Source organism: Cyrtonyx montezumae, unplaced genomic scaffold (assembly GCF_038088225.1).
Source record: "Cyrtonyx montezumae isolate F1298 unplaced genomic scaffold, pur_monq_1.0 scaffold_7, whole genome shotgun sequence".
NCBI classification, from domain to species: Eukaryota; Metazoa; Chordata; class Aves; order Galliformes; family Odontophoridae; genus Cyrtonyx; species Cyrtonyx montezumae.
This window is the reverse complement of record NW_027072078.1, coordinates 7,397,797-7,424,846: the sequence shown is the minus strand read 5'-3', so window position 1 is coordinate 7,424,846 and position 27,050 is coordinate 7,397,797. Positions and strand designations below refer to the sequence as shown.

At 41.0% G+C, this 27,050-nt stretch overlaps 1 protein-coding gene across 3 annotated transcripts in view; it reads right to left on the bottom strand.

The window, feature by feature from the left end:
• The window catches only part of GLS (glutaminase), a 47,658-nt gene extending 21,000 nt beyond the window's left edge, over positions 1-26,658 (bottom strand). For 2 of the 3 annotated variants that reach the window (XM_065751126.1, XM_065751127.1), the window contains exons 1-9: positions 26,330-26,658; positions 21,143-21,239; positions 20,561-20,682; positions 15,539-15,668; positions 14,731-14,810; positions 12,628-12,791; positions 8,528-8,586; positions 828-860; positions 500-558 (exon numbers count right to left, since the gene is read on the bottom strand). In XM_065751126.1, coding sequence (XP_065607198.1) covers positions 500-558; positions 828-860; positions 8,528-8,586; positions 12,628-12,791; positions 14,731-14,810; positions 15,539-15,668; positions 20,561-20,682; positions 21,143-21,239; positions 26,330-26,658 — 1,073 coding nt within the window. Of the gene's footprint in view, positions 1-499; positions 559-827; positions 861-8,527; positions 8,587-12,627; positions 12,792-14,730; positions 14,811-15,538; positions 15,669-20,560; positions 20,683-21,142; positions 21,240-24,029; positions 24,046-26,329 lie in introns of those variants that run through there. The other variant, XM_065751128.1, reaches the window with a different exon arrangement.
• Positions 26,659-27,050: the final 392 nt, after the last annotated feature.

Genomic DNA, 27,050 nt, shown 5'->3' with positions numbered 1-27,050 from the left:
CTGAATTAAGTTCAAGAGAGTTTAAGAGTCAAGCTACAACGTCTGAACACACACATTACTTATACGTACACAAGCTCACTTGTAAGGGTAAGGCAAAGGAGTGCAAGATCATTCCCTTAGAAGAGTTTCTGGAAAGGCAGTAGTAGACTGAGACCTCTGAGAGTAAGCTGCAGCAGAAGCATCATTCACTGACAACTGGGAGTGAACCAGGCAAGGAATGAAAGCCAGAAAGCTAAGAATTGCAACTTAACAGTTCTCAGAGCCATAGCACCAGAGCACTATGACAGATCGACAAGATTTCAAGGAGAAAATGATCACTCCCATATCAGACCAGTCACAGCAACACAGAAACATGCACAACTTCATTTCTTGTTAATTTTAAGCTAAAGCTAGACCTTGTAATATTAAATGATGGCTTCCAACATAAGTAACTGAACTGCTTTATAAACTCAACATGCCAACTATCAGTTGAGGTACTAAGTATATAAAAAATACTCACGTAGCATTACTGAATCCAACATACTCATTACCAGCCATTTTATTCATGAACTGCATCACCTGTGAGAGAGGAAGGGGAAAAAAAAGGCAAGCTAACATTTTCAGATATGAGTTACAACTTATCAGCACCCAACTCAGCCTCACGCTACGCCAGTCTCTTGCAGCGTAGATCTGAAAACACAACCCAAGTCATCAGATGTTTTACTTCACCAAATACAGATTAAGAAGAGCTTGAAAGAACTTAAATTTCCACCTGTAGTTACTTAGCTGTTTTCAGGTGGCTACCACTCATTTTAGTTAGAAAAAAGGAAGTGTCACAGCTCACTTACGTAGTCAAATTTTTCTGCATTATTTGCTCCTTGCTGCAAAAAAAGAAAAAATAATTTACAAAAAATGTTAACATAGCAAAAAATGTTAGTTCACTTAATATTAGGAGTTTTATTGCATATAACTATGATATGAGGCTAATTAAGAATACGGTACTACAATCATTTCATATATTAATGAAAAATTAAGGTGTTAGATAAGTAAATCTTTAATTATCATTTAAATTAAAAGTCACTTAAATAAAAAGTCATCTAAGAGTTATGAAACACCTGCATGTTGGAAAAGAATTTAAACTGAAAAAGGTATGCTTTATTTTAAGTGTTCTCTACTCAACTTTACGTGTTTAACACAAGTAAATAGCTAAAGCAAGAAATACAAAAGTAACTGCAGGCAGGATAATTATAATGAAAACACTAACTTTTTATAGATTAGTAAACACAGGTAATCTTACATTATCAACAGAGCTGAGCATAGCAAAATTCAGGCTACTTAGGCTAAAATATTTTCCATTGCTAGTGCCCATACTACGGATTTAGACCGAAGACTTAAAATAAAGTGTTACCCCTTACTGCAAAAATAACTGCACTTAATCAAATGTATCTGATTTAATAGCTGATTAACGTCCTACCTATTAAAAAAATTAAATAAAAATTCACATCATACAGTGGTACATCATAAAGCACATCACTTTGCTAGCAACATAAAGAAAAACCTAAAATTTATAAGGATGCTGGTGAGCATTCATTTGGAGGGTCAAGGTATATTTTGTTTGGGGTTGGTTTGTGTTGTTTTTTTTTCCTCCCCTCTGGGAAGGGAGTGTGGGGATATAGGCATAAAAGGTGTTACTTGGGGCTTTTTTCTCTTTTTTAAGAATAAGCTCAATTTTAGCAGCTGCCAGTTGAGGGTGTATTAGTTCTTTACTCTCTGACAGGCAACTTGTCACAAATTCCTTTAGCTAGACATTAAAACAGGGCTGGGAGATTTAAGAACAGTGCACTGTCTGCTGGGGGAAAGGAGGGGCTGAGCAGGAATGCTTTGAAGCAGCCAAGTAGCATCGATTAAGGAAGTTTAGGAAACAGTGGCATGACATACACAAGTGGAAACGATACATCTGGAGAAGATGCTTTTATAAATAATCTCAGTATTAAAGATATTTGATTTAGATAAATTACTCTGCTTAGGAAGCTATCCGAGATACTACTTGCACGGTGTTTAGCGTGGGAATGGGGAACACATGGAAAAAACTGAAACTTGATATGAACCAGAGTTTTACTTAATGAAATGCGTAAAGCCAGCCTCATTTCCCACTGCGGCTGCGGCTTAGGGTGCTGCAGGTAGCCTCTGGAGCCCGTGCACCAGCTCAGTCACACACGTACAGTCACTAGCTGAAAGGAACACCACACTGCTTTGTCAAAATTACACGCCCGTGGTTACCTTATGCTTAAAGGCTAACAGCCTCGCTCTTACAATCTCTAGCTCATTTGTAATAATTAAAAAAAAAACATTTCATCAAAATGTTCCTGTATAATATACCAGAACACAAGCCTTAAAAATTTAACTCCAAATCTGTTCAATGAAAAATAATTAAAAGAAGAAATTACCAACTTCATTGAACTGTTGCAGTTGTCAAAATATTCCATAGATCCTAATGCTGTAAAATATGTAACAACATTTAAACCACAAAAACCTTTTCAAACCTTTCAAATGCACAATGAACATCTTTTCTGGGAAAGTGGGTCAGCATTAGTTATGGGATGCTGCATTGATAATTGTATGGTTAGACATAATAAATTGAAACAATTTCTTTTGTTAAAAAAAAAAGAAGAAGAAAGAGGGAGAAAGGGATCATGCTTTCTGCAAAAATATAAATACATCACACTTCACTTCTTGTTCTTCCCAGCTGAAAAAAAAGATTGCTTGCCCTTCAGTAAAAACCTGTTTCTTCCAGCAGCCTATACAATTTCTGGGCAAAAGACCCAATGCAAATCTTTTCCGCATCAGCTTATCAAAAGGGCTTCTTTGTAACAGTAGCATCTACTCTCATGCTTTAGGAATAAAACCTTCATGCTAGATCAAGATGACGTATTTTTAGTCCTTGATGCTCCATAAACACCCATAGATACTTCACATCAAACGAGAGCATTGTTACTGACATTACGTTGCTCACAGTACCCAAGATATTTGCTCAGGTATTCATAGGGCCAAGACCTCAGTATGAATTTAACATAACACAACTAAAACAGAACTTTGCTTCCATATGCTTGATGACTAAAAAAAACAAGCTAGCAATTTCCCTGCTTCAGCAGCTTACGGATGCATGCCTCCCTCCTTCCAGAAAGCTAAAGAGACACAGAGACAATTGCATGTTCTGAGATTAAAATCTAAAGTGCAGACAAAATCGTTCCTAACGGAGTACTGAGCAACATTTCCTTAATCATTTAAACAAGCAAAGAAAGAAACCTTCCACTGCTGTACAAATGCTTCTCATTTTTATGAGGTTGGGAGCACTGAGACAATACTTTTTTGCTGCTGCTGTTGTTCAGATGATTCACCTGTCCAGAACATAGAAGGAAACATTCCATGCACTAAGTCCACAAACACTTATTGCATTTACTGGAACATATGTTCATATACACACTGACCATATACATGCTTGTGTGTATATGCATATGAAAACAACGTTTCTAAATGAATACAAAATGAAATTGAAAATGTTAAGATTGAAGCGGTTTGATAGACAAAAAAAAAATCCAACTTGGAAAAGACAGCTCAACACAATTCTGTAAACACTCAGAGCTACAATGAAGCTACAGCTGTCCACTACCAGGTTTTTTGTTTTGAGTTTGCTCTTTTGGACTGTGAAAGGTTTCCAGTTATCTTCTGTGTATTGAAGCAAGGTACTTCTATTATTCCTATTTCTACTGGAAAATGACAAAGTAATTGTGTACAACTGAGTAAACTGCATGCCTGCATGTACATAGGAAAGAAGAGACACACAGATACTTACCAGAGCTAGCAGTAAGAGGGAAAAAAAAAATCAGGCAAAATTTACTAGAAAAGTGTTAATATTAGCCACTTTTCTTCATCAGCATAAAATGTTTAAGAAATCAGACCACGTAAGCTCTTACCACGTGTCTCTTGTTAAAAAATTATTTTCAGTTTTGAACCCAACCCAAACTAATAAAGAGGGTCTGGATCACGAGACTGAAGACAGAAAACGATTATTAAAAACATGTCAGGAAGTTTTTAAGCTACCGCCATAACTTAACACTATATTCTGTAGGAAACATCAAGAGAGCCCTAACACTAGGTTAGAGTGCAAGAAAACTATTTTTACATTTGTATATTTCAGATGAACTTAATATCCTCATTCTAGCTTTCTGTACTTACATGCTTTCTTATTTATTTGTTAACCTGGCATGTTCTGTGAGAGCTGGTGTCTTGGCTGCTTAGCGTACCATTTTCAGCTCTGAAATACTTGAGAGCACACTGTCACAGACAGCATCTGACCACAAGGAGCAAGACTACCCCTGTATCAAAAACATGTAAACATATTCTTGTGTCCTTCAAGGACTAAATACTTTCATAGGTAACCACTGAATGCTACGTGTCATTTCAAACACCACTCCAAAACGGGAAGCCACATATTACTACACTTTCTATGTTAATTGACACATAACACATCCGAGTCGTAATAAAAAGCAAACACAAAATGACATGTAAGTATGTTCTACTCAAAATTAATTACTACAAGAAAATGAAAAATTCAGGAGGAGAGGAGCCTTGCCCAAATTCAAGCCAAGTATCTTGGAGTGAAGATCACAATACCAACACACATTTTCAAGAGGCTTGTAGGCACTTCCACACATCAATCTATCAGGAAGGGCAAATGGTGCAAGTAGAACACAGCAGGAAAACTAAACCTGTGCTATATTTTAACTACATTTTTAAATAAACCCAATAAGAAACATGCCTTTCTTCCCCTCTCCTCAAGGATTACAGGCTTTTTAAGTACTGTAATTCTGACAACAAACAGACCTGGGAACAGCTAGGGAGGTTTTCACAATGCTGATGGACACAGGTATTTCAAAGTCTGTCAGCACATTTAGAGTGCTCTGAAGTGTATGGGATTCACTACGTTTTATTCTGTTAGCTATGTTTTTTTGAGGGTCAACAGAAACAGAAGGCATTTTCACCTTCACCTATGTCAAAATTTTGTGAAAGGATTATGAGTATTGCTGTGCACCCGACACTGAGCTTACATGGCAAAGCTTTGGTAGTGTAGGGGCTGCAGGGATGGACCCTGAGCAGAGCCAAACTGCTGCCCTGTGTCAGGTCAGAGCCAGGGACCACTGCCAGACAGAGCCAAGTCACCGAGCAACACCAGTCAAGCCTCTGGGAGAGCAGATGAAAGGAAGGGAAAAACTGCTGTGCAGCAGCAGACGGGGGAGAGAGGTGAGACATGAGAGAAGCAGCCTTGGAAGCACTAGTCAGTGTGGAAGGAGGCAGGAGGTGCTCCAGGCACACAGGAGCAGCTCCCACCAGCCCAAGAGAGCCCCACGGAGGAGCAGGCCATCCCCTTGCAGCCTGAAAGAGGTGCAGCCCACAGAGAGCCCCTGTAGGAGCAGCTCCAGGCTGGAGCCCAAAGCACAGTTACCTAGAAAAGCTTTCACCTACAGACAGAACCCTGACGCATAACATTAAAGATGACTCCACACTAATCCCTGGTTCCTCTGACAACTCCTCCCACAGGCATCCATGGTCCCCTGCACACATCTCCCACCGTCACCCCTACGTGCTGCCCCAGGCAGCCATGGCTGCTGACACAACCACGGATCTTCCTGCAGTTGGCACGCTCTGACAACAGAGTGTAATGTTTCAGAAAAACAGAGAAAAAACTGTTTCCATCTGTCTATACTACAGGCAAAGACTTGCAAGTCACTTTCATTTACAGAAAGCTGGGTGCTTCCAGAGCACCAAAACTGTACTGGATCTGGCCAGCAGCTGAAACCTCAAGTATGTCCTTGGAGCCTTGAAGAATTTTAATCTACTATTATTTTTCCATGTTAGATGCTGTAATTGCCACTACTATTTTTTCTTGTGATATTATTTCAGAATTGTTGTAAGAACATAAATATATGTAAATAACTCGTCTAGCAATAAAGACAAGTGGCTGTACAATTACAAACAAGCACAAAGGCCCTCAGGGCCTCTTACAGTCTTAATTGAACTAAAGACAGACTACAGTACGTCCTTCTGCTAAAAGACTTTCATTCCAAATACATGCTTTAAATTGCTAAAACAGTCCACATTTGCAATGCAAACACAGTTAGGGCAGAGCCACAAGTTAAGGCAATAAAATCTGAACACATTTCGATCGTGTCAGGAAAATCATGTTATCTGCTAAGAGTAGGTCATACAACGGCCCAACCAAACATACAACTTGGCATGTCTGTATGTTTTTATTATTATTTACTGTTACAGATATCAAGTACTAGCATGAGAGTTTTGGTCTGTGTTCTGTTCTAAAGTGTGGATTTGCGACCCCAAGGTCTGTTTCTTCCCCTGTAAAACATTAAGATATTACATACTCTGACAAAGAAATAAATGACACTAAGTTTCGTGCCTTGTCCACAACTGATCACTGTTTCTGTCAGCTAACAGCTGCTGGCTGAGTCCTGCACCATGTAATGGATGCACAACTCCATAAATCATGAAGAGATAACACAGTAAATCTCTCTTAAATGAGGTAAAGGCATTCCTAACACTGAAATCTCTCCCAAACTACCAGCACGCTATCGCTACGTAAAACTGTCATGCACAATAAATTTGCTCTTGTTTAATAATCTTTCCATTATCTTGGACTCCACAAGCCGTATATAGCCATCAATATGTTTAAGTAACACCTGAAATCAAACAACACGAATGCAGAGAAAACTGAGGGCAGAACAAAGGTTAATGAAGCCACCTTGTTCAGAGAAAAATGCCAAGGCAGATAAGATCAAATACAAACTGGAATTACTTCAATCACTGAATAGTTAAGGAGGAATGTTGCTAAGGAAGAGGTTGTAAAGAAGTTATTTCACAAAAAAACATAGCCTGCAGGTAAGTTCTTGACACCCTGTGTAACTGTTTTCAGAATATCACGTTTAGTTTGGTTAGTTAGTCAAATGATAAATGGTATCTTAGTGAAAACAGTACATGAAAATCTACATTGTAATCACAGTGAAAACAAATAATGAAGTGATAAGTGTGATATGTGCCCATTAGACGTGCAGTTACCACATGCAAAAACATCAGTGCAGTGCAATACTCTTAATAAGAACATTACAGAAAAGAACAACAAAAAAAACTAAAACCCACCCTGCAAAACAATCCCCCAACCTTTCAACAAATACCACGATGACATGCAATAAACAAATCCACTTTGTCTATTTAAAAGTAAACCATTTATCAAGAACTACGTGCCCTCTGCGAGAGGCACATGCTTCTGTTTTTATGACCAACAGGGCATGTTCTAGGAAGGTCTAACATCTTGACATTTGACAAGTGTGTTAAGTCATATTTTAAAATTCACTGTTATCCAAGTGAATTTCAATGTTCAGTCAACCTTTAAAAATATTAAACATGAATAAATTTACCTGTCACATTTAAGGCCATTTTCTTTCACCTACAGCTATTAAAGATAAATGTCTTTAAGCAGGAGTTCTTACACTTTCTTTAAATATAAAATAACAAAAAATAATCATGATCCAAGTAATTTTAAAATCAACAATTTGGAAACAGGAGGTAGGAAACACACTGTAGCCAATGAACTTTGAAACACAATGAAGACAAAGGCTATTTTAGATCTCTGAAGCCACAACGTTAAGTTTTCTACTTCAAAACTCCAGGGTACTGACATGATGCTCGGCCCTCTAAGCAGGTATCCTAATTCTAAAGACACATTTATTTATTTTTTGTAACAGTGCCTACCAAAAAAAAAAAAAAAAAAAGGCAGAAACAACAAGTATCCAGCAAGCATCAGTATTATATACGTTGTTTACAATAGATACAGCTATTCTAGTGTAACAAAACAACAATACTGCTTTTCAGAAGTTGTGAGGTTATGAACTGCAGTCGTTATTCCGATAGCTTACTCTGCAAAATGCAGGTAGCTGTTTCCAAGCACATTTAAGAAAGCACATTAAGCATCCCAAAAGAAACTACACACCATAAGTTAAATGTAATTCAATTGTACAGTATGTTAATAGTAGATAATTTCCATATTAAAATTAAGGTGGGAATGTAACTGGACCACCCCCAGAAACCCCAGGATCTTCCATTTCTTCTGCACAGCAGGAAACACTCTGCTAAGATCATGTTGCATAAACGTTAGACATTTGGATACATATCTGAGTGCTACACAGTACACTTTCAGGGACATGCTGGTAACATTTGCAGTGTCACAAAGTTAAAGAAGGAGAAAGAGTAAAAACTCTACCATTCAAGTCTTCAACAGCTGCACTGTTATTAGTTGAAAGACTGTTAGCCTAAAGCTGCCTTTGTTTGGAAGTGTTGTAATTCCAAAACACCCCAGCTCATCTACCTGCTAACAAGCAAGCTGCCATCAGATACTGCAGGCAAACAATGAAAACATACAAGGATATTTTTCTACATTCTCTTAAAATACTCCGAGAGAAACTAAAAATGTTTTTTTTACCTTGATTAAAGACGTGACCACAATTGCTCCAGCATTCACCATAGGGTTATGAGGCTTGTCTGTGAAATAAAGTTTTCAGTTATACATATATCCAAAGACACATCTGTCAAACAAAACCAGTCAAAGGCTTAAGCAAAAAATGATAAAACGATTTAAAACTACGATGGAATACAAACTTTAACTAGAAATCCAAGTCTCAAAGAGGTTCTTAAAAGAAATACCTCCCCAGTTCTTCCATGTCCTTATTGCTGTACATAAATACAGCAACTTGAGTCTTCAGAAATCAGGTTTCTATTGCCTTCTTCTGAAATACAAATAATGCTTTCTTCATCCTCACCAAGATTTAACATTTCAGAATTGACTTACACATGCCATGGCTTAAGTTCCTTATTACAACTGAGCTCCTCCATATTACCAATACTTCTGCATCCCAATAAGGAGAACTGCCATTATATATATATAATTATATATATAATATTTATAATTATATAATATATATTTTATATATATAATATATATATATAAAATTAGCTGTCTACTTTTCCCAAAAAGAAGTTCTCATACATCATCATCCATCTTCCAGTTCTTCCTTTTTTTTTCTTCTAAACTAACATGTTGGCTTTTCAACTAGGATGTTGCTTTTTGAGGGATCCAGTGTCTGAGACATTCTATCAGTTCAGAATACTTGAATATTGTGACAGGTTTGAATTCTTCCTTTTATTTGCTGCTACTTTATCCCCAAATTTGTGGAGAGAAAAAGAAAAACACTTAAAAGCATCAAGCGTTTGCTCTTTTGATATAGAATGCACACAGTAAAAGGAACTTGAGAGGTTGTACCATTTCAATAGCTTCCAAACTCTGCCTCCTAGGGACCAAAACCTCTGTGCTGTTTATTAAGCTGCCAGATGAATGACTAGGAGCATTTCATTCTGGTGGTTAGAAGGGACCTCAGTTCATGCACCCTCCCACTCAGAGCAAGGCTACTGCTTAGAGGTTAGACCAGGTCACCCACATCTTTGTCTAGCTGTCCTGAAATCCTCCCAGCACACCAAACCCACACCTTCCCCAAGCATTCTCCTCCCCCCAGGAGCCAAGTTTACCTGTCACATCACCCACATTCCCTGAAACCATGCACGATGTGGGACCAGTGGCCCTTGTTGCCTCATTGTCTGCCACCAGACAAAAGTTACAGGCCTCTTCCTAAAGCAGCAGCAGCCACTTACTTACCTCCCAGCATTCACCACCCACAAGGAGTTGCACATTGTATGACAAGAAGGAAGGAAGGCAGCACAATAGCAACAGTTTGCAAAGAGGTGAACAGACTCATCTGTTTATCTTCAAAAGAGGTATCAAGCTCTGGAAAGCTAACTGGCACGCGCTGCTAAACACGCATCCTAATCAAATAAAGGCAATTATTTACTTCGACTGAAAAAGCCCTCTGTTACGTGGCGTCCCTGCAAGCCTCTTGTCTCATCCTATCATCTCATTATACCTCAGAGTAAATTCATCTTCTTACCCTTAATGAAAAGCACCAGTCGTAACAACCACTCGGTTCCAGCTGGGATGCCCTGACTAAGCACAGCACTGTGTCATTTCTCTTCTGCACAAGCAACCTGCCTGGCAGCCTCAAGTGCAAGAGCTCTGGTACAGAGCTCTGTGTGCACTATGGGACAGGGATTGTTGTCAACGACACCTTTTAATGTGGGAAGTTAGGGAAGTTAACAGATATCTAAGCTCAAAAGAAAATATGGCTTATCTAGTCGTCTTAAATCTCTCCCCTTCACATAGCTATTCATCAGTGAAAAACATATTAAGCATTTCCAGCACAGCTCTGCTTTGCAGCCTTTGAGTATAGAAAGCGGAAGCTGTCACACATGCATAAAACCAACATCTTAACACACAGGACAGGTGCACCGTGACTAGTTCCTTGTGAAAAAGGCTTGTGTAATGCAAAACCTAAAGAATTAAACCTCAGGCTAACACAATCCCTCAGCATCACAAACCATTTCCTGCCAGACCCCCCACTCATTTGATGCATTTATTTTTGGATGCTTTTATTATTGGATGCATTTATTATTGGACAATATTCTACCAAAAAATTGGACTACATTCTACTAAAAAATTGTTATCACTGGACTAGCACTTAAAGCAATCACCATCAAATGGTCACACACATGGACAAAAAGCATCAGCTGTGCACAGGTACAGGTCTTGTCAGACACAATTCACTCACCAGCAGAAGGAATACAGAAAACTGACTCAATCGCCATCAAAAGTTAATATTCCTGATGATGTATATTTCAGACACACTTTACTATGTGAAATTCCCAAGCTACTTGAAGCAACTTTTAATTAGCATGAAAACTGCTTTAATTGTTCAGAAATCTGAGCTGCGTGGTGGAATGTTTCTTCTTTAAAAACTGTTTTCAAATTGGAGATCTACATCAGATTTCAAATTCACGCTGCATAGCACAGGCCTTACCCAAAACGTAAATGATACTTATCAACACTTTTGGTCCTGTTAGCATTTTTCACTATGATTTAAAACTACTTCAAATTCTTTCCAGTACTAGTAAATTGAGAAATACAAGAACTATAGATATAGTAGGCATGTAAAAAAAAAAACAAAGCTTCAGATGCATGTCTAAACAGTTCTCCAATAGCTGTAGATTACCTCATAAAATCCTCGTTACAGAAATAAAATCCAACTGTAACAATTGGAAAGCCAATAGATTAAATCATACATGGCTGATCAAAGTGATTAGGTTAGAGCAGCCAGACATGCTGCATGTCCAAACTTCACATTACTCCATTTTTATATATAAGCTGTACTCCCCTTTCCCCCTCTTCTTCTTTTACTTGCAGAAATACAACTTCCCTTCCTTCCCCTGCAACTGACTTCTACTGTCTGCTTTAAAGACTATATAAAACTTATTAAATTTTATTAAAGTTCGCATCACGTGCATTAGTATTCTCTACCCATTTCACACACTCTGGTGCAACTTTTAATAACCCCAATTCCCATTACAAGGCTGCCTTAAACACTCCTGAAAAGGAACAGTAATGTAAGACTGCTGTCTAATCATCCATCTTCTCTCATCATTTTAAGACAGAGACAGAAAACAATCTAGTAGACTTTAAGTCATTTCACTAAATGAGAAACAGAAATACTATATTCACCCAATTAAAAATGATCCAATTTCAACGCCAACTTTTATTATTTTAAATGTGAGAGCTTTCTTAGGACATGAAAGACAGCCTTCCCTACAGTTTGATACTGTATTTGAAAACTACGAGAAAAGCAAGAACAAGACAGCAAGGCTGACACAACATGGGATTCTCCTTTAGTAAGAGATAATTAAATACTAGCACAAGTACCATACTAAAAAGAAAAAAAATAAATAACAGTCAAAATTTCATCTTACATGCAAGTTCAGAAAAAGAATTTCAAGGTATGTCTAAATGGAATTGTGCATTATAATTTGCGAATATCTATATCAATATTTCTAATAAAGACTGAATCCAATACAGTCCTTAACAAAAATATTTCAGTTTCATTGATTAAATATTAATTGGAGTACCATGGCAACAGAAACGTTGCTCTTTTACTGCGAGCGAAAATTCTGCTGGAAGCATCTGTGTTTCAGAGATAACATCCAGCACTTCCTCTAAGGCTACATGAGTCATCTTTCTCAGATCTTTACCGTAATGTCATTCAAATTAGCACTTTTCAAGCTTGTTTATTAATGCCATTCAAAAAAGAAACACTCTAGGTACTGTACAGGACATTCTTGCTAAAGCATTCCTGTCACAAAACAAAAAAAAAAACCCACACCATTTTGAATCACTAGCCAAAATTCAATTGGGAATAATCCACAGGAAGGCATGTTCTGCTTCACTTTGTAAACTAACCATCTCCAGCCTTTGGCATCAACACCTGCTTCTCACAGCTCTTAGAAGCCAGGTGGTACACAGTTGCTTTTACATTTATATGACACTATCAGCAAGACTTTAGAGGACACAGTAAAATAAAAATAACGGGAAAAAAAGGGTAGCTTGTTCTGTAATTTTTGCATTATGAAATATTATGCAACTCTTACCGTCTTCATTCAGGAACAACTTGTTGAATCTTAATCCACTAGGCTCTTTACCCACATATCTGTGCACATACTCTGTGCCAAGATCGTTAACAGCAATAGCATATTTCAAAGGCTTTACACAGGACTGAAGACAAAAGGGAACTTTGGTATCGCCAACAGAATGCCTGGGAAAAACACAGATGAAGATGCTTAAATTCTCCTGTTCTCCAGCTGTATGAAGCGCTCCATTTAGTTTTCAACACGCTAAGACTAGTTACAGGAAAAATACAGTTATTCAAACTACACTCACGTAGCAGGGGAGTGCCCTGCCTATAGCACAGGAATTGGAACTAGATGGTCTTAAAGTTTCCTTCCAACCCAAACCATTCTATGATTTTAAAGAACAGAATAAAAAGGCTTTATGTTGTTAACAATCACCTCCATACACTAAACAAGATAAAACTAGTCATTGTTACAAATAAAACAAACAAAAGCTAATAAAGAAAAGGGTTTGTGCCAGAACTCTAGTACTACATTTACGCAACTGAGTACAGTCAACCTGAATATAGTCCCTCTACGTACTGATGGATTCACAGGTGAAAATGAGAGCCAATTCAGCTTTGGAATTCAAGGGCAGAAGCTGAACTAGCAGCATTTCTTTTCTCTCTGATAGTGACATAGGTATTTTGCTGAAATCATGCAATAACATCTTTCAGAAAGTTTACTTGCAACACCTAATCCAGAGTGCTTGAGGGAATGACTCACACAAACAGCATATGTCCCATCGAGAACAAAAGGTTCCAAGCTATCACATGTCTGATGGTAAAATCAGAAGTGTTTCTGCTTTTTTCTTTGCAGAAAATCTAAGAAACGTTCAAATAAATCTACAGAAACACTCTGGCATTATAAAAACTAACATTAGACAGTATTAAACATTACAAAGCTATATTACAAAAGCTCCCATTAGTACATGTTGCAATATCCAAAACGATGCAAATGCTAACTCGAGATATTCAAGAAGAACATTTTTTACTTCTGAAACTGTTTTATTACAGTTCAGCCATTTAAGTAAGAAGTAAAAACTGTGGTATAACACTTGGCTTAAAAGATTCATGCATTTAAGAGGCACACCAAAAAACAAGTATAGCTCTTTGTTAGAGATTACAGACCACACAGTACACAGTTAAAAGAAAAAGATAATAACAGATGATATTAAAATGACCCCCAGTGCACAGCCACCACAAGCAGCCTAATGCCCTCAAGAATGCTCCATTCGGCTGGGACAAACTGAACACCTAAGAATTCTGATACTCAGAGCACATGGTATGCCTGCATCAAACTGCAGTGCAGCAGAGATGCGAGCAAAGCGGATCTCACATCATCACATCACAAAGGCTGACACAATAGTTTATCTCACTTCTCAACTAGATGATGTGAGATACTGCTTCACATTTGACTCATAGTTTTCTGCTGCACTGAGTCATTGTTCAAGAACAAACAAAAAGTCACTGTAGCTATAATTAAGAGCTACACACACCCTTGCGGGAGACAGTTTAGTAAATCCAAAGCAATAAAAATCACAACGAAGTTCAGTCCAGTTTCCACATATTCATTTCCTTTGTAAAGAATATTCTTGTGAAATTCTTCCAGTAATATATAATGATCATGAAAATAACAGTAAAGCAACAACATAAAAATGCAAAAGATGAACTAATTTCTATTACATCATGACCTACGAAAAGTGATGTCTAGATCAAGGCAGGGATACCATTAGACAAAGATCATCAGCTTTCAAAGATGCTACATCAGCATCACCTCTATCTTGTCCGCCAGTGATCACTGAAATTACCCTCAGCTTTATCTATTTCTTGTCAGCTCATAAAAGCAATACAAATCCACTTTTACGTAGATTACAAATACTACTTAAACAATATTTTGTACAAACAAAAATAATAGAGCTTCAAGCAGAAGTTTAAAACAAAGAATAACGTCCAAGTAGGTTTTGCTTATTAAACAACTCCTACAACACTTCTTGTGCATTAAAACATGAGATACCAGGAAGTGCTGCATCTATCAAATAGTTTAACTGCCCCAAACAGCCAAATACCCAAGTTAAAAATATACCTCTGCCCATCCACTGTGCAAAGTGACACACCCCACAAGTCAGGGCTGAACTTGGCCAGCTGTGGAATATAGTCAGCAACCTATCACAAGGAAAAACAAAAACAGATGTTACACCATCCAAAATGTTTAGCTGTACGTTAGTGTATGTCTACAGTAATAAATGCATGTGGAAAGGATGTGAGAGGTACAAATGTATTATCCCACTGATCATCACAAAGCAAACCTAATGCCTCTCTATGAATCGTTATACTGATGAGATCATTAGCAAATAAAGTATTTTTCAAAGGAAATACAAACTTCACTATGTTCTAAGAACAACCCATGCCAAATTTTATGGCATATTTAGGATTTTCAAATTAAAGAATTCTAACAAATTTGGGGGTTTTCAATTCACTATTGAAAACAAGCTCTTGCATAAATTTTAATTACTAACCAGAGTACAGTTAGCACTTAATTGTTTTTCTGACCTACAACCTGTCAGTTGTGTGAAGTAGTGTAACTTTTACAGAGTAGTTTTAGTAGCAAGTAATACAGCAGTTTTATAATTCGGGTAAAATTAAGAAAGTACAATGCTATTTTCTGTCTGTAGCCTAAAAACTTATCAAGACTGTTACAGTCACAGAGCTACATTTCTCTGTTTTCAAGCTGAAAACAAAATTGAACTTGTGCAACTATTTTCACTGAATTATCAGTTTCACATTTTGTTAAAAATGTGAAGAAAACCTCTCTACTTGAAAAAGTACAAACAAATTTGATTAATGTCAATAACTCTAGAGAAGCTTCAAGTCGGACTTATAAACAAAGTTACCTTTCCTCCAGATTGTTTTTTAGCACTTTCATATAGTTCATCAATATGTGAAGTAAATGACATAAAATCTGGAATAACAAACTTCCTCCGGAAAGCTTGAGTAAGCAATACAATATTACTTTGTACACACCTGCAACAAGTCAAAGAAAAAGATTATTAGCTGTTGGACAAACCTGACAAAAAGATGACATCTAAACAGTGTGCAATTGCTTCTGAATGACTATCAGTCCCTTAAAAAATTGCTGCACCTAAAATAATAGCTCTTTATTTATTAGAAGGAATTTTTCATCTCTATTTTTTAAAGTTACATACAATCATTTCACTACATTCACTTCTATGTCCTTCTATGTTAGAGCTCTAATTTCAAGTTACAGCTGCAGGGTTGTGCAGCAAAGTATCATTAGTTTCCCTCCAAGCAGCATCTAAACACACAAAAGTGGGGCCCACTAAGCCATCCATTTCTTCAGACCAACACAGGTGAAAGCAGCCTAACCCAGCCCTCGTTTGAAGGAGTACTCATGAGCAAGGAAGCTGCCAACACAACAAACTGAACTGAGTTAAAAAAAATACATGAGCTGTTGGAAAAACTGATTAAGCCCTTGCTAACATCGAAAATGAACAAAAATCAATACTGAGAAGGACTCAGTGATCCTCGCTTCAGACTATCGCTGTTTTTGATCTATTTTAACCTAGAATACAATCACATCATCACCCACACCCTCCAAACATCAGCCCATCAGGGACAGCCTGATAAAGGGGATTAACAACCCCATCCCAGTGCAAGAAAGGGAAAGGCAGGCTCAACACCAAATTAATACATTTGTTAACATTCCTACTATGCTTCCTGGTAGCACTGACGAAAGCAAAAGCAGGCTGTTATTTCAGACAGGTGAGAAGTAAGAACATCTAGGCCTGTACTAGGAAGGAGAACTTTATTCTTCCAGTCAGAAGTAATTCATAACAGTTAAAGAATACATCACTTTGAACACTACTTCCAACAGTCCTATGATTGGAAGTCACCACCAGGCCAGAATAAAGTTGCGTGCAGATGACTGAGCAGATAGAAATCTCTCCCCTTTGCACCTCCTCCCTTTTTAGAAACTTCACTTTCAGCTTGAACTCCATTGTACTTCGAAGACATTATTGCAAACTCAACTGACAACCATTCCAAACGTTGGTCTGCCCTTCCCTCTAACAGAAGAGAAATAGCAGAGAAGTTTCTCGTACACGGGTAGATAATTTGGGAATTGCTCCATCTGTAATAAACTTGGTCTACATCCGAACAGCAATTTCAGCTGGTTTTGTTGTGATTAGCTCATCCACTCACTTTCACACAGCCTGCCAGCACCCTGCCCATTTTTGTTCCCAGCAGCCTTCCTGCAGGTGGTGCAACTCCTTTTCAAAAGTAATTAAGTGCAATTAAGGCAGTTACCAGTGAAGAAGAATAGACACACGCATTAGGTTAAACTTTCGGATGCACTTCAGCATCATCTGTATCACCTAGACAACTCTAGTACTAGAACCTTTTTTTCCTAGTTAAGGGTAATCTAAATCTATTAAAAACCCCAAGAACACAGACCATAAGCAACACAGCAATAGGAATGCATGCACTGAAAAACACTCCTCTGATATCACATTACACCGAGGAAGCAACAGAAAGGGCATTTTTTACACTGTATAATTTACATCAAGACTCACTTCAGTGATTCAGTTGCTTTAAGCTAGAGACTGACTGCAGAAATCACCATGCTGGTTAAGGATTTCACCACATTTCTGGAAGTTATCATCCCTAGTCAACTGCCAAGGTCAGAGTCTCCTTAATCTAGGGAAACTGTATGAATTCAGGCACTAAATACAGGGTACAGTTAACCTAGCCAAGTACTGCAAATAACTACTACATGGACAAAACAGCAGGGGTCTCAGTGAGCACCAGTTAGACTTTCAATCAATGGAGGACATCCATCTTGCCAGACTAATATTCTGCAGCCAACATCTCCCCCCTAGCAGAGCTTGTAGATGGTTTATGCTCCATGTTACCACCCTTCAGAGAAGAATGGCTGAGGCTCAGAAGAAACGGAACAGTATGGAAACTTCAAGAACAAAGCATACTGCATGTATGAATAGCGTTCAAGGTAGGAACACCACCTTCCCATCTCAAATCTTCATTTTTCCAAACTTTTTAATGTCAGCCTACCAATGCAGCTGGGTTGCAGTACTATCACATTGCTGCTCACATGAGCATCAGATCAAAATAAAGCAAGGTAGAAAAGTCATGCGCACAGTTAGGGAGGACTCTGAATAACCTGTAATTCTGTCTATTACTGGCATCCGATGCATTTGCGTGTGCTTTATCAGGGATGCACAATTCAGAGGGGCGTACCGGTATTGCACTTCAACAAGCAATTTTCACTCAAGGGTAAACCAGGGATTAAGTTCAATGAACTCCCATCAGAAAGATGGATGAGCAAAGAGAATAGACATTCACAGATGACTCTCTCTTGTGAATATTTTAGTGACAAGTAAGAAATCATCGCATCACTTTTCCAAAGCAGGTTTGTAACTGACTTGTTTACCTCATCCCTGCTAAGGACAAAACTGTCAAGTCTGCAATGCATCTCACCTCAAGCAAGTGCCCCTCCTCTCCCTGTGTTCCTCACAGCGCTCTAACAGAAGACTGAGATTCAAGCCTTCTGATCTGTAATAGCTTTGTATCACCTGGAAGCTATGGCTTAGGTTCTGACCTTTTAAGGAAAAAAACAATCTTTGGTCTGTAGCATGAAATGTGATCATTTTGTTTCTTTTATCATGAAACCTGTTGCTTTTATCCCTTCTCTTTAAAGTCTTGGCTCCCAACGCTGATTATTGGTTTCCTAAACAAAGCAGATACCTGCTAAAACAAGGTAACTCCGAACTCATGGATTTTGAGGAACCACTAGGCCAGCTATTCAGCAGAAAAAGATCCTAGCAAATCTTTCAGATCTGAAGCTCCAGCTCCAACTAGGAAGGCTAGGTCTGTGAAGTGTTCAATATATTTAGACATTTTGGAAACAAATAAATGCAACCTCTTCAGAAAAAAGAGAGGTATTCATAGTAATATAGCAAAAGTCCTCTACAGTTTCTATCAATAGCTTTTTATTTCCTCAAACAAATAGGATGAAAGCATTTATTAATACCTGGGCTAAGTATATCTAATATTAAAGTTTTCCCCAGGATTTGCTGCCCAGATTTAGAGAGCAGCACAGCTGTTCCACAGGAAATAGATAAGCCTGTTTGAGATCCAGTAACAGATGCTTAGAACGGAACAGACCCAGATTGCTGCTTCCCACCAGCAGATCAGAAGAGATTTGGCCAGCAAGACCACAATTCCAGGTCAACAAAACAGGACAGATGGTACCTTGTGACAAAGAGTAAGTCTAAAAAGCCAAGTTAATATGAAAAAGAATAAAGTTTAAACTCATAACTGTTACTCAATAGCTACCATCTCATTCAAGTTTGGACCCTTTTCAAAACAACTCCATTATGCCTTTCCCCTTTTTGCCATACATGCTGACCAACGTATAAGCTAAGCAAATCTGTTTAGCGGCTGAAGTTTTATCTATATGCTCTATTATGTTGTACCACAGGTAGGGTACCAAAAAATGTAAAGCTAACTGGAATGCTGCACCATTTTCAGCATGCAGACTTTTCTCAGTGATGTATCAAGCTACAGAGAAAGACTGCTATGTTACATTCATGCAACATGAACACCTGCTTCAAAGAAATTCTCAACCCTTCTGGCTCGAACTGGTGCATCCAGTCTGCATTTCCAGATCCTCTGGGGAAGGAAGATGAAAAACTGGAATTGCTCAGACTGTAGCATGGCAATTTCCTCCAAATTTTTGTCTCAGATGGAGAACACCAAAAAGCTAGAAGTCTTCAAAATAAGGCAATTAAAGTCAAATTGCAATCTAGTAGAATAAGAAGGTGTTATAACTTTTGTTACAATTATAGATAGCACAGATGCACGGCCTAAAATACTTCATAGTTAACTTGGACTGGGCTAAACTGATTTAGTCCAGTTTATGCTATCACCACTCCCCATAATTTCTCCTTGATGTGCAAGTGTATGTGCTTTTGTCTATCTATACCCACACATTTATATTGATATATAATATCAGTTGATACACACACACACCAAACTATCAGAAGAAGGAACACAATACACCATTAACTTACAAACTATAAGAAATGCTTGTACAGAACAGAAATGTATCATTTTGAAAGAAGTAAGCTCTTGATGAAAGAAGGAGCGTTTAGATACTCTGTCATTTACCCTGCAAATGGAAGAAAAATGGACTCAAATAGACTACAGACTTCAAGATTTGAGAGCACCTAAAGTTACAATCTTTTGGCACACAAAAACCATTAACAGGAGAGTGAAGGAGTGTGCATGGAAGGAACCAAAGACAAGCTGAACAGTGCTGATATTGTTCAGCTAAATGACCACAGACTTCTCTTAAACTATCACTAAAATAAGACACATAAATCTTTTCCAGAACAGATCAAAGCAGCGTCTACAGCTCTCATCTCTGTATAGCAGAGTCATGTTTAGCTTTGCTATTTTTCATATATTCACTTAGAATTATCTACATACATGCTCTGATCCAAGTGCCAAAATGCTCTGAACTACACAGAAGTGGCTCCCTTGGAATTCAGATTAAAAGCAGAAAGAGAAGATTTACGTACTCATTGAGAAGAACCCACATTGCATTCATTTATTTGGCATCTGGATAAGAGTTGCAGGATGGGGCCAGGTACACACGCAGGCAACGTCAATACAATAAGCATTTATGAGTATTACAGCATCTGCCTGCTGCACGAAGCCACAGAACAAGCTCTTCTAAAAATACCAACAGTAGGAGCGTGTGCTTGAACCCCTTCCTATTACACAACTACGTACTGTCAGTCTCTCCCAAGACACATGTCAGTAACACACAGAACATTCATTCAGAATTGTACAGCAACACTGACAACAAAGCTTACTTCTTAAAGAGATCTTTGTCCAGCATAACACCATCGGAAGTTGTTTGAAGGGTCAGTCTTAACATATCCATGCACTCTTTCAACCTGGGATCCGACGTACGCAATCCTGTAGATTTGAGTGCCTACCACAACAAGACAGTAGTTACTAAAATGAAGATGTATGCTATTACAAAGAAATTCTCTGCTGTTCAGTCTTATTTATTTATGTAAAAAGTAATCTGCCACAGCATCGTCAACACCAAGATATTCGAGATCTATGTTAAAGGGTTACTACGGTTTGGATCAGTGGTCTAACTGCATTTTCTCTATGTGCAAATACCACCGAGCCCTGCCACAGACAAGAAGCTTTGAAGCATATTCTCTTGCACAGCAAATAAATGAATAACAGCACAAGAATTCTCATTCAATTACACAAACAGCATTGGGGAGGGGAAAAAGTTACATTCCTTGCTGCAGCAACCCATTTATATCAGAAATTCTTCCTTTTATATTCTTGCATCCAGAATGCAAAAAAAAAAAACAAACCAAACAACACCTTGCAGCAGTTAGCTTTCATACAGCCCCCTGGGACAGCAAACTTACAGTTATGAATTTATGCACGGGTATTTTCTCTTGTCCTTCTGCAATAGTGTAGAAGAGCAGATCTTCCAAGCTAGGAAGGAGACCTTGCTTCACTTTACTAAAAGCAAAAAAGAATACACACACATGCATAGATCAGTTCAGTGAGTATTTCTATTTATACATCTGCATTAATTACAAGCAAACACGGTGTGGCTCCCAACACAACTACTGCTATTCATTTCAAAGATTTATTTTTTGTATCAACGATAAGAGTTTAATTCATTTTAAGGCAGGAAAAACTGCAACACTAGATGTATACATATGACACTTTAGAGAAGTATAAACATTTTTAACACTGACAAATTTCTTTCTAAGATTGCATTTAGAAATTCTTTGGGGTAGATTCATCGCATTTCCTTCTGCTTGATGCTGCAGAGGACAGAAATGGTACCTGCACAGAGGATAAAAAAATGTCTACAACTCCAAGACCTGCGTGCCTCAAAGAGCAGACTGATGCAAGAGTTTCACACATGAGAGAAGGCAAGAGGTGATGCACATGTATTATTTTCCTCAAAATAATCCTATTTTTAGGAACTCCCGGGAGTGCACCGTCCTTCTGGAAGCTTATGTAGGCCACATCAGTTGCAGTGAAAGTAAGTGAAGCCATCTGCAGCATAATCCACTACCAGGAACTATCTCGGGCACCAGAAGCAGCAATGCAGACAGCGTTAAGTTCCGTGCACTACTGATAAATCTTCAGTATGTTTATCAATACCACACAGCGGCCCTCCCATTCTCCCACGTGCTAACTACCAGATGTACCTCTTGTACACCTGTACTGGTTCCCAGTTTAGCTCTGTATTTTAAGTGAGACATGAAGGACAGCTATCAGATTCCTCCCAGAAGAGCACGCTGTAACACAGAGCTGCCATCAGCTCACAGCTTCACCTTTCTGTGATGCGGCACAGCACCCCTGCAGCAGGTCACAGCACAAGGCCGAGTCAATCCCTTGGCTTCCTGCAAGCCCAGCTCTATAACACGCAGCTGGAAGGCTGCTCTAGGAATGTATGCTCCCTCCCAAAGGGCTACAGGCAACAGCAGCCAAGGGCTCCACATCTTTCCTTTCAGTACCCTCAAGTGCTGACGTCAGTTTCGACGCAGCCAGCATAGCGTGTTGATGCTTCACAGGCAAAAAGAAAAACCAAGAAGTTCCCCAGTAAACATAAGTTTACTGCACAGCCCTGCAGCCAGGAGCTACGCCTCCCTCTTCTCCCAGCACTCACTCGCTGTAGTTCAACAACAGGTCACACTCATGATTCATTATTTTTAATAAAAACCTGATTATCTCCACATACCCTTCTTAAACACACGGCAGCCCTTCAGTTGCGCTCGCCTTCCTCCTTTCCTCCTAACTAGCAGTTAGAACCAGCAGTAGAAACCTCACTTCTCATTTTCCAGCGTAATACGCTGTACTTCCATACCCTGAACAGAAGACAGCTTTGTAAGCCCACAGAACTCTCCTTGTCTTCCAGCCTGGATTTTTTTTAAAAGCAGTGCTGGCTGAGTAACACACAGACAGCCTGGCAACTCAACCAGCCACCTCAAGCAAACACCCTTTTTCCTAAAGAAAATTCACGTCTTCCACGCAGCACTGCTCATCTTTTGAGAGAGGAACGCCCAGACCAGCTGGAGGAACCAAACCAACTCGCATGCGGATCGAACCCTCCTCCTGCAGCAGCATCATGCTCAGCAGCTATCTACTTGTATTAGAGCCATGCAGGGTTACAGAGCCACTCTACGGCCCTGTGCTTCACTCACACACACAGAGCGTTTAACTCAGCTCCCTGAGGTGCTGAGAACTACTCGATGTTTTACAGAACATCTACGCAACAAGACTTGTTACCGGCGTGCTGGAGCTCTGGGGGAAGAAACCTCCCTGTTCCACTTGGACTCAGGATTACTCCAAACACGGAACTCCTCTCTGGAAGATGGCAGAAAAAACAGACAAAAGCTTTAGACGTGTAACCAAGATTTTTATCTGCTTTTTTCCATCTGTTAAAGGGAGATGCAGCTTTCACAGCACAAGCTGAAATAGTTCCCATATCTTTCACATCTGCTGCTGTTCAATATTGAGTCAGTCAGCTCTATTTAACAATGGCTCTGCACCGACTGCCAAAGCAAAGAGGACAGCACTTGATTTATTTACAGAAAATTGCTCTGTGTCAAACAGTCCATCTTTTGACAAAGTTTATCAGTTAAACAGAGGTGGAAAGGCTTGCTCTGCAGTTTGTCAGGTCTCTGATGTCAGTTACTGATGTTTGCTTTACCTAAAAGCAGTATTTTGGCACCGTGAGCACACTTAGTAAGATAGCGCTGTTCAGCGCGGGTTGGAAAGAGCCACGTTTTTCACATCAAGGGAACAGCCAGACTACAGTGGAAATTCTGGCTTACTCCATTATGTCAATAATGGCCTGAAAAATTAAACAAAACAATACAAAAAAAAAAAGGAAATAACCCCAAACCAGAAGTACAATTAGCTTTCTTTAGCAGTACTGCAACCTCCAAGCTAGGCAGAACGCCACAGGATGCTCCACACATTTCGTTATGTACCAAATGGAATGCAGGAGATCCAAGAACAAGGCCTTCACAGCCCCTGCTCCTCTCCCAGACTCCGTGGAGGATCTTATTCTAATCAAAGTTGAACTATAATTCTAATCAAGAGGTTAAACATGTTGGTTGATTTCTCATTGGATCACATGTTACTAACCAGAAGACACAACTGAAAGCTGCCAGGGCTGCCATCTGTAGCTTGGTATGACACAGACCGCCTGCAGAAGCTGTGACACCAAGCAGTAGCTGCTGTCCAGTTGGACACTGAACCCACCAGCAGCAACAGGGCACCATTTACCTGAGAGCTCAGAAGATCCAGAGAAAGCCATCCGTTTGTAACCTCCAGGCCAAAGATGGCCACATGCGAGTAGGTGTCAAAGTGCTCCTGGTAAAACCAAGAACTGCTGCCTCGATATCTTACTCTGACAAGCTCTGGGTTTAGTGAAAACTCCCAACAGTTTGATGCACATACACAGCTGAGCACAGAGAGATGAACTGCCGCCTGATTAGCATACAGCAATTCCTCTGGAATCTGCCCCAAGTATGAAAACAAAACAAATTCAGACGGATAGCTCCAGAATTCACCCCGGCCTTGAAAAGGAGTACCAGCATTCTTGTGATTCTAAGGGGAAAAAAAACCACATTAAAATGATAACAATTCCTCAGTCTTGCTTTGCTGGATTCCACATTGTTGTACCAACACTACTGTAAGTCAGCTACGCTTCAAAATTCACTGTCTTGCTCCTCCCCCTCATCTTACTACAAGCCCTCATAATTCAGAAGTAGCTTATACTAAGGTGAACTATACGTGATCCTATTACTGTCTGCTATAAAATGCAAGAGGGAAAACGCAGCTAGACCGAAAGCAGAAGTAGACGCTATCTAATGTTACACAAGATTATATCTTGATAATTTAGGACTGCACTTGGACGTTGTGTTTTAAACACCCACACTGCCGGATGGCACCGTGCTGCAGCCAGTAGAGCGCAGCCTGCACTCACCCAGGCCAGCTGCTAGCCCAGAACCTGCCTGCTGAAAGACCTTGCTCTTAGTCTTAACATAGCAAAGATTTCCACACGTAAGGTACCACATACAAAGGCTTAAGTAAAATGCTTGCAATTCCATAGTAAGAAGAACTAGAATGAGTGCGGCCGATGTGCCGCCAGCAATTCCTGCCCAACCTGAACTGCAAAGAAACAGTTTCCAGCTTTTTTCTTGGCCATAACTACATTCTGTAGGCTTCATGCAATCATTCTTCACTCACTGTGCAGGAACGCTCAAAGCACGGCCATCTGACTTTCACATACTTTCGTCAAAGGCCAAAAATATGACAAACGTTTAACTGGTTTGTGACCACGCAGTCTCCCCACCTGTGTGAGAAATTCCATGGCTCCACTAACTGACGCTGTTCTAAAAGCTCCGTTTAAGGAAATGCCACCTCTTTGAGAAACCACCTTTGCAACATCCTCAAAACACCACCACAGCAGCCATACTGGGGCTCTTTTTTTTCTGTACGCTTTTGATGACAACGTCTGTTTCTCTCATTGAAAGTGGAAGTAAGTGTTGAGGCCACGCCTACTCGAGGCACAGCCAGCAACGGTTTTTGTTCCAAAACATTACACGTAGAGCTAATTCACACAGGAGTCTTAAGTGATGAAAGATGGCATAACTATAATAACATACCTATGCACATTATGTCCTATATGTTTCTATAATCCAATGTGCAGGCACGATTAAGGAGCTGAAATTACAAGCAATGCCTTCACAGCAGCCCATATCCCAGTGCAACAAAAGGCTCAGCCCAAGCCCAGCAGCTTGGATGTTTGGTGGGACGAGGAGGAAAAGACCAAGGGAGCCTCTCGCCCCTGCCCACGCAATTTCACACCAAAACCCCTCTCGGAGGAGGGCTACACACAAGCCGAGAGCTGCAGTTCCTGCCTGACCTCGTGGAATCTCTTCTGACTTCCTCTTAGCACGAGGCTAATGAAGGCATGGCTGCGCGTTAAAGCCAGCCACTCTTTCCTCATCTTGCTTCCTCTTTGGCTTCCTTTCATCTGGATAAGGGGCACGGCAAAGCCGAGGAAAGGAGCCCGGTGTTAGGTTTTAACTAGGCCACCCAAGAGGTAGCACTGAGATGAGCCACCTAGGAGACAGGGAAAGGGGCACACCCGAAGGAAACACATCTCCACGAGGCCTGCAGTTATCTGCCCAACCTGGGAAAGGCTCATAAAACCACGTTCAAAAAACCTTAGCGGATGGGAGGGGGAGAAACAGCCGGGCAGAGCGGGGCCGCCTCGGGCTGAGGGCCCCAACCCCGGGGGCACCCGCGGGGAACGCGCTGCTGCGGAACTTCCGAGGCAGTGCCGGTGAGCATCGCTAAAGGGAGATGACACAGCTCCTAAGGCTTTCGAGAAATAAATCAATGCATAAATAAAATCCCTGCGGCAGCACCCGGTGCCCAGCGCCCACACGGCACGGCGCTCCCACCGCGGGCCGAGCCCCGCACCTGCCGGACCCCGCCCGCCCGTCCCGCTCCGCCCGCGTGTGAGGAGGCCGCGAGCGCTCACATGGCGCCGCCGCCGCCCCGCCCGCACTCACTTTTCCCCCCCGCCGCCGCCGCCGCCGCCTCCGGCCAGCTCCTTGCCGCCGCCGCCGTGGTTGTTGTTGCGGCCGCCGTCGGCGGGGGGCTCGCCGGGGACCGCCGGCTGCTGGGCCCCTTTCCCCGGCTCCTCCAGGGCGCCTTCCGAGCGGGTGCACAGACCCCGCGCGGGGCCCGGACCGCGGCGGGCGCCCAGGGCAGCGAGCGGCGGCGGCGGGAGGCGCCTGGAGCGGGAGCCGGAGCCGGGCCCGCCGCCGCCGCCGGCCGCCCCCGGCGGGCCGAGCAGCAGCAGCTCCCGCAGCAGCGCCGCGCGCCACAGCCGCATCATGCTGCGCCTCCGCCGACTGCCCGGCCGCCGGCCCGCCGCGCCGCTCGCGGCACGCTAAGCCCGCCCTCCCCGCGCGCCGATTAGCCGCCGAGCTCTAACTGTCAGGCAGGCGGCGCGGCGATTGGCCGGGCGGGACGCCGCTCCCGGCGCGGGGCGAGCCGCCCGCGGAGCGTGGCGGGGCCGGGACCGCCCCGAGGACGGCCTCCCTTCCTCCGCCTTCCATTCCCGAAGCTCGCCGCCTCCATTTTCTGAGGGGGAAAGTCTGAGTAACCGCCGCCCCCGCGGCGGGGAAGGGGCGATGAGCCCGGGCCGACACCTGCGGGGCGGCGCCGGGAGCGCCCGGGGGTCCACGCGGCCCGGGCCGCGGCCCGCCGGGTTGTCATGGAGACGGC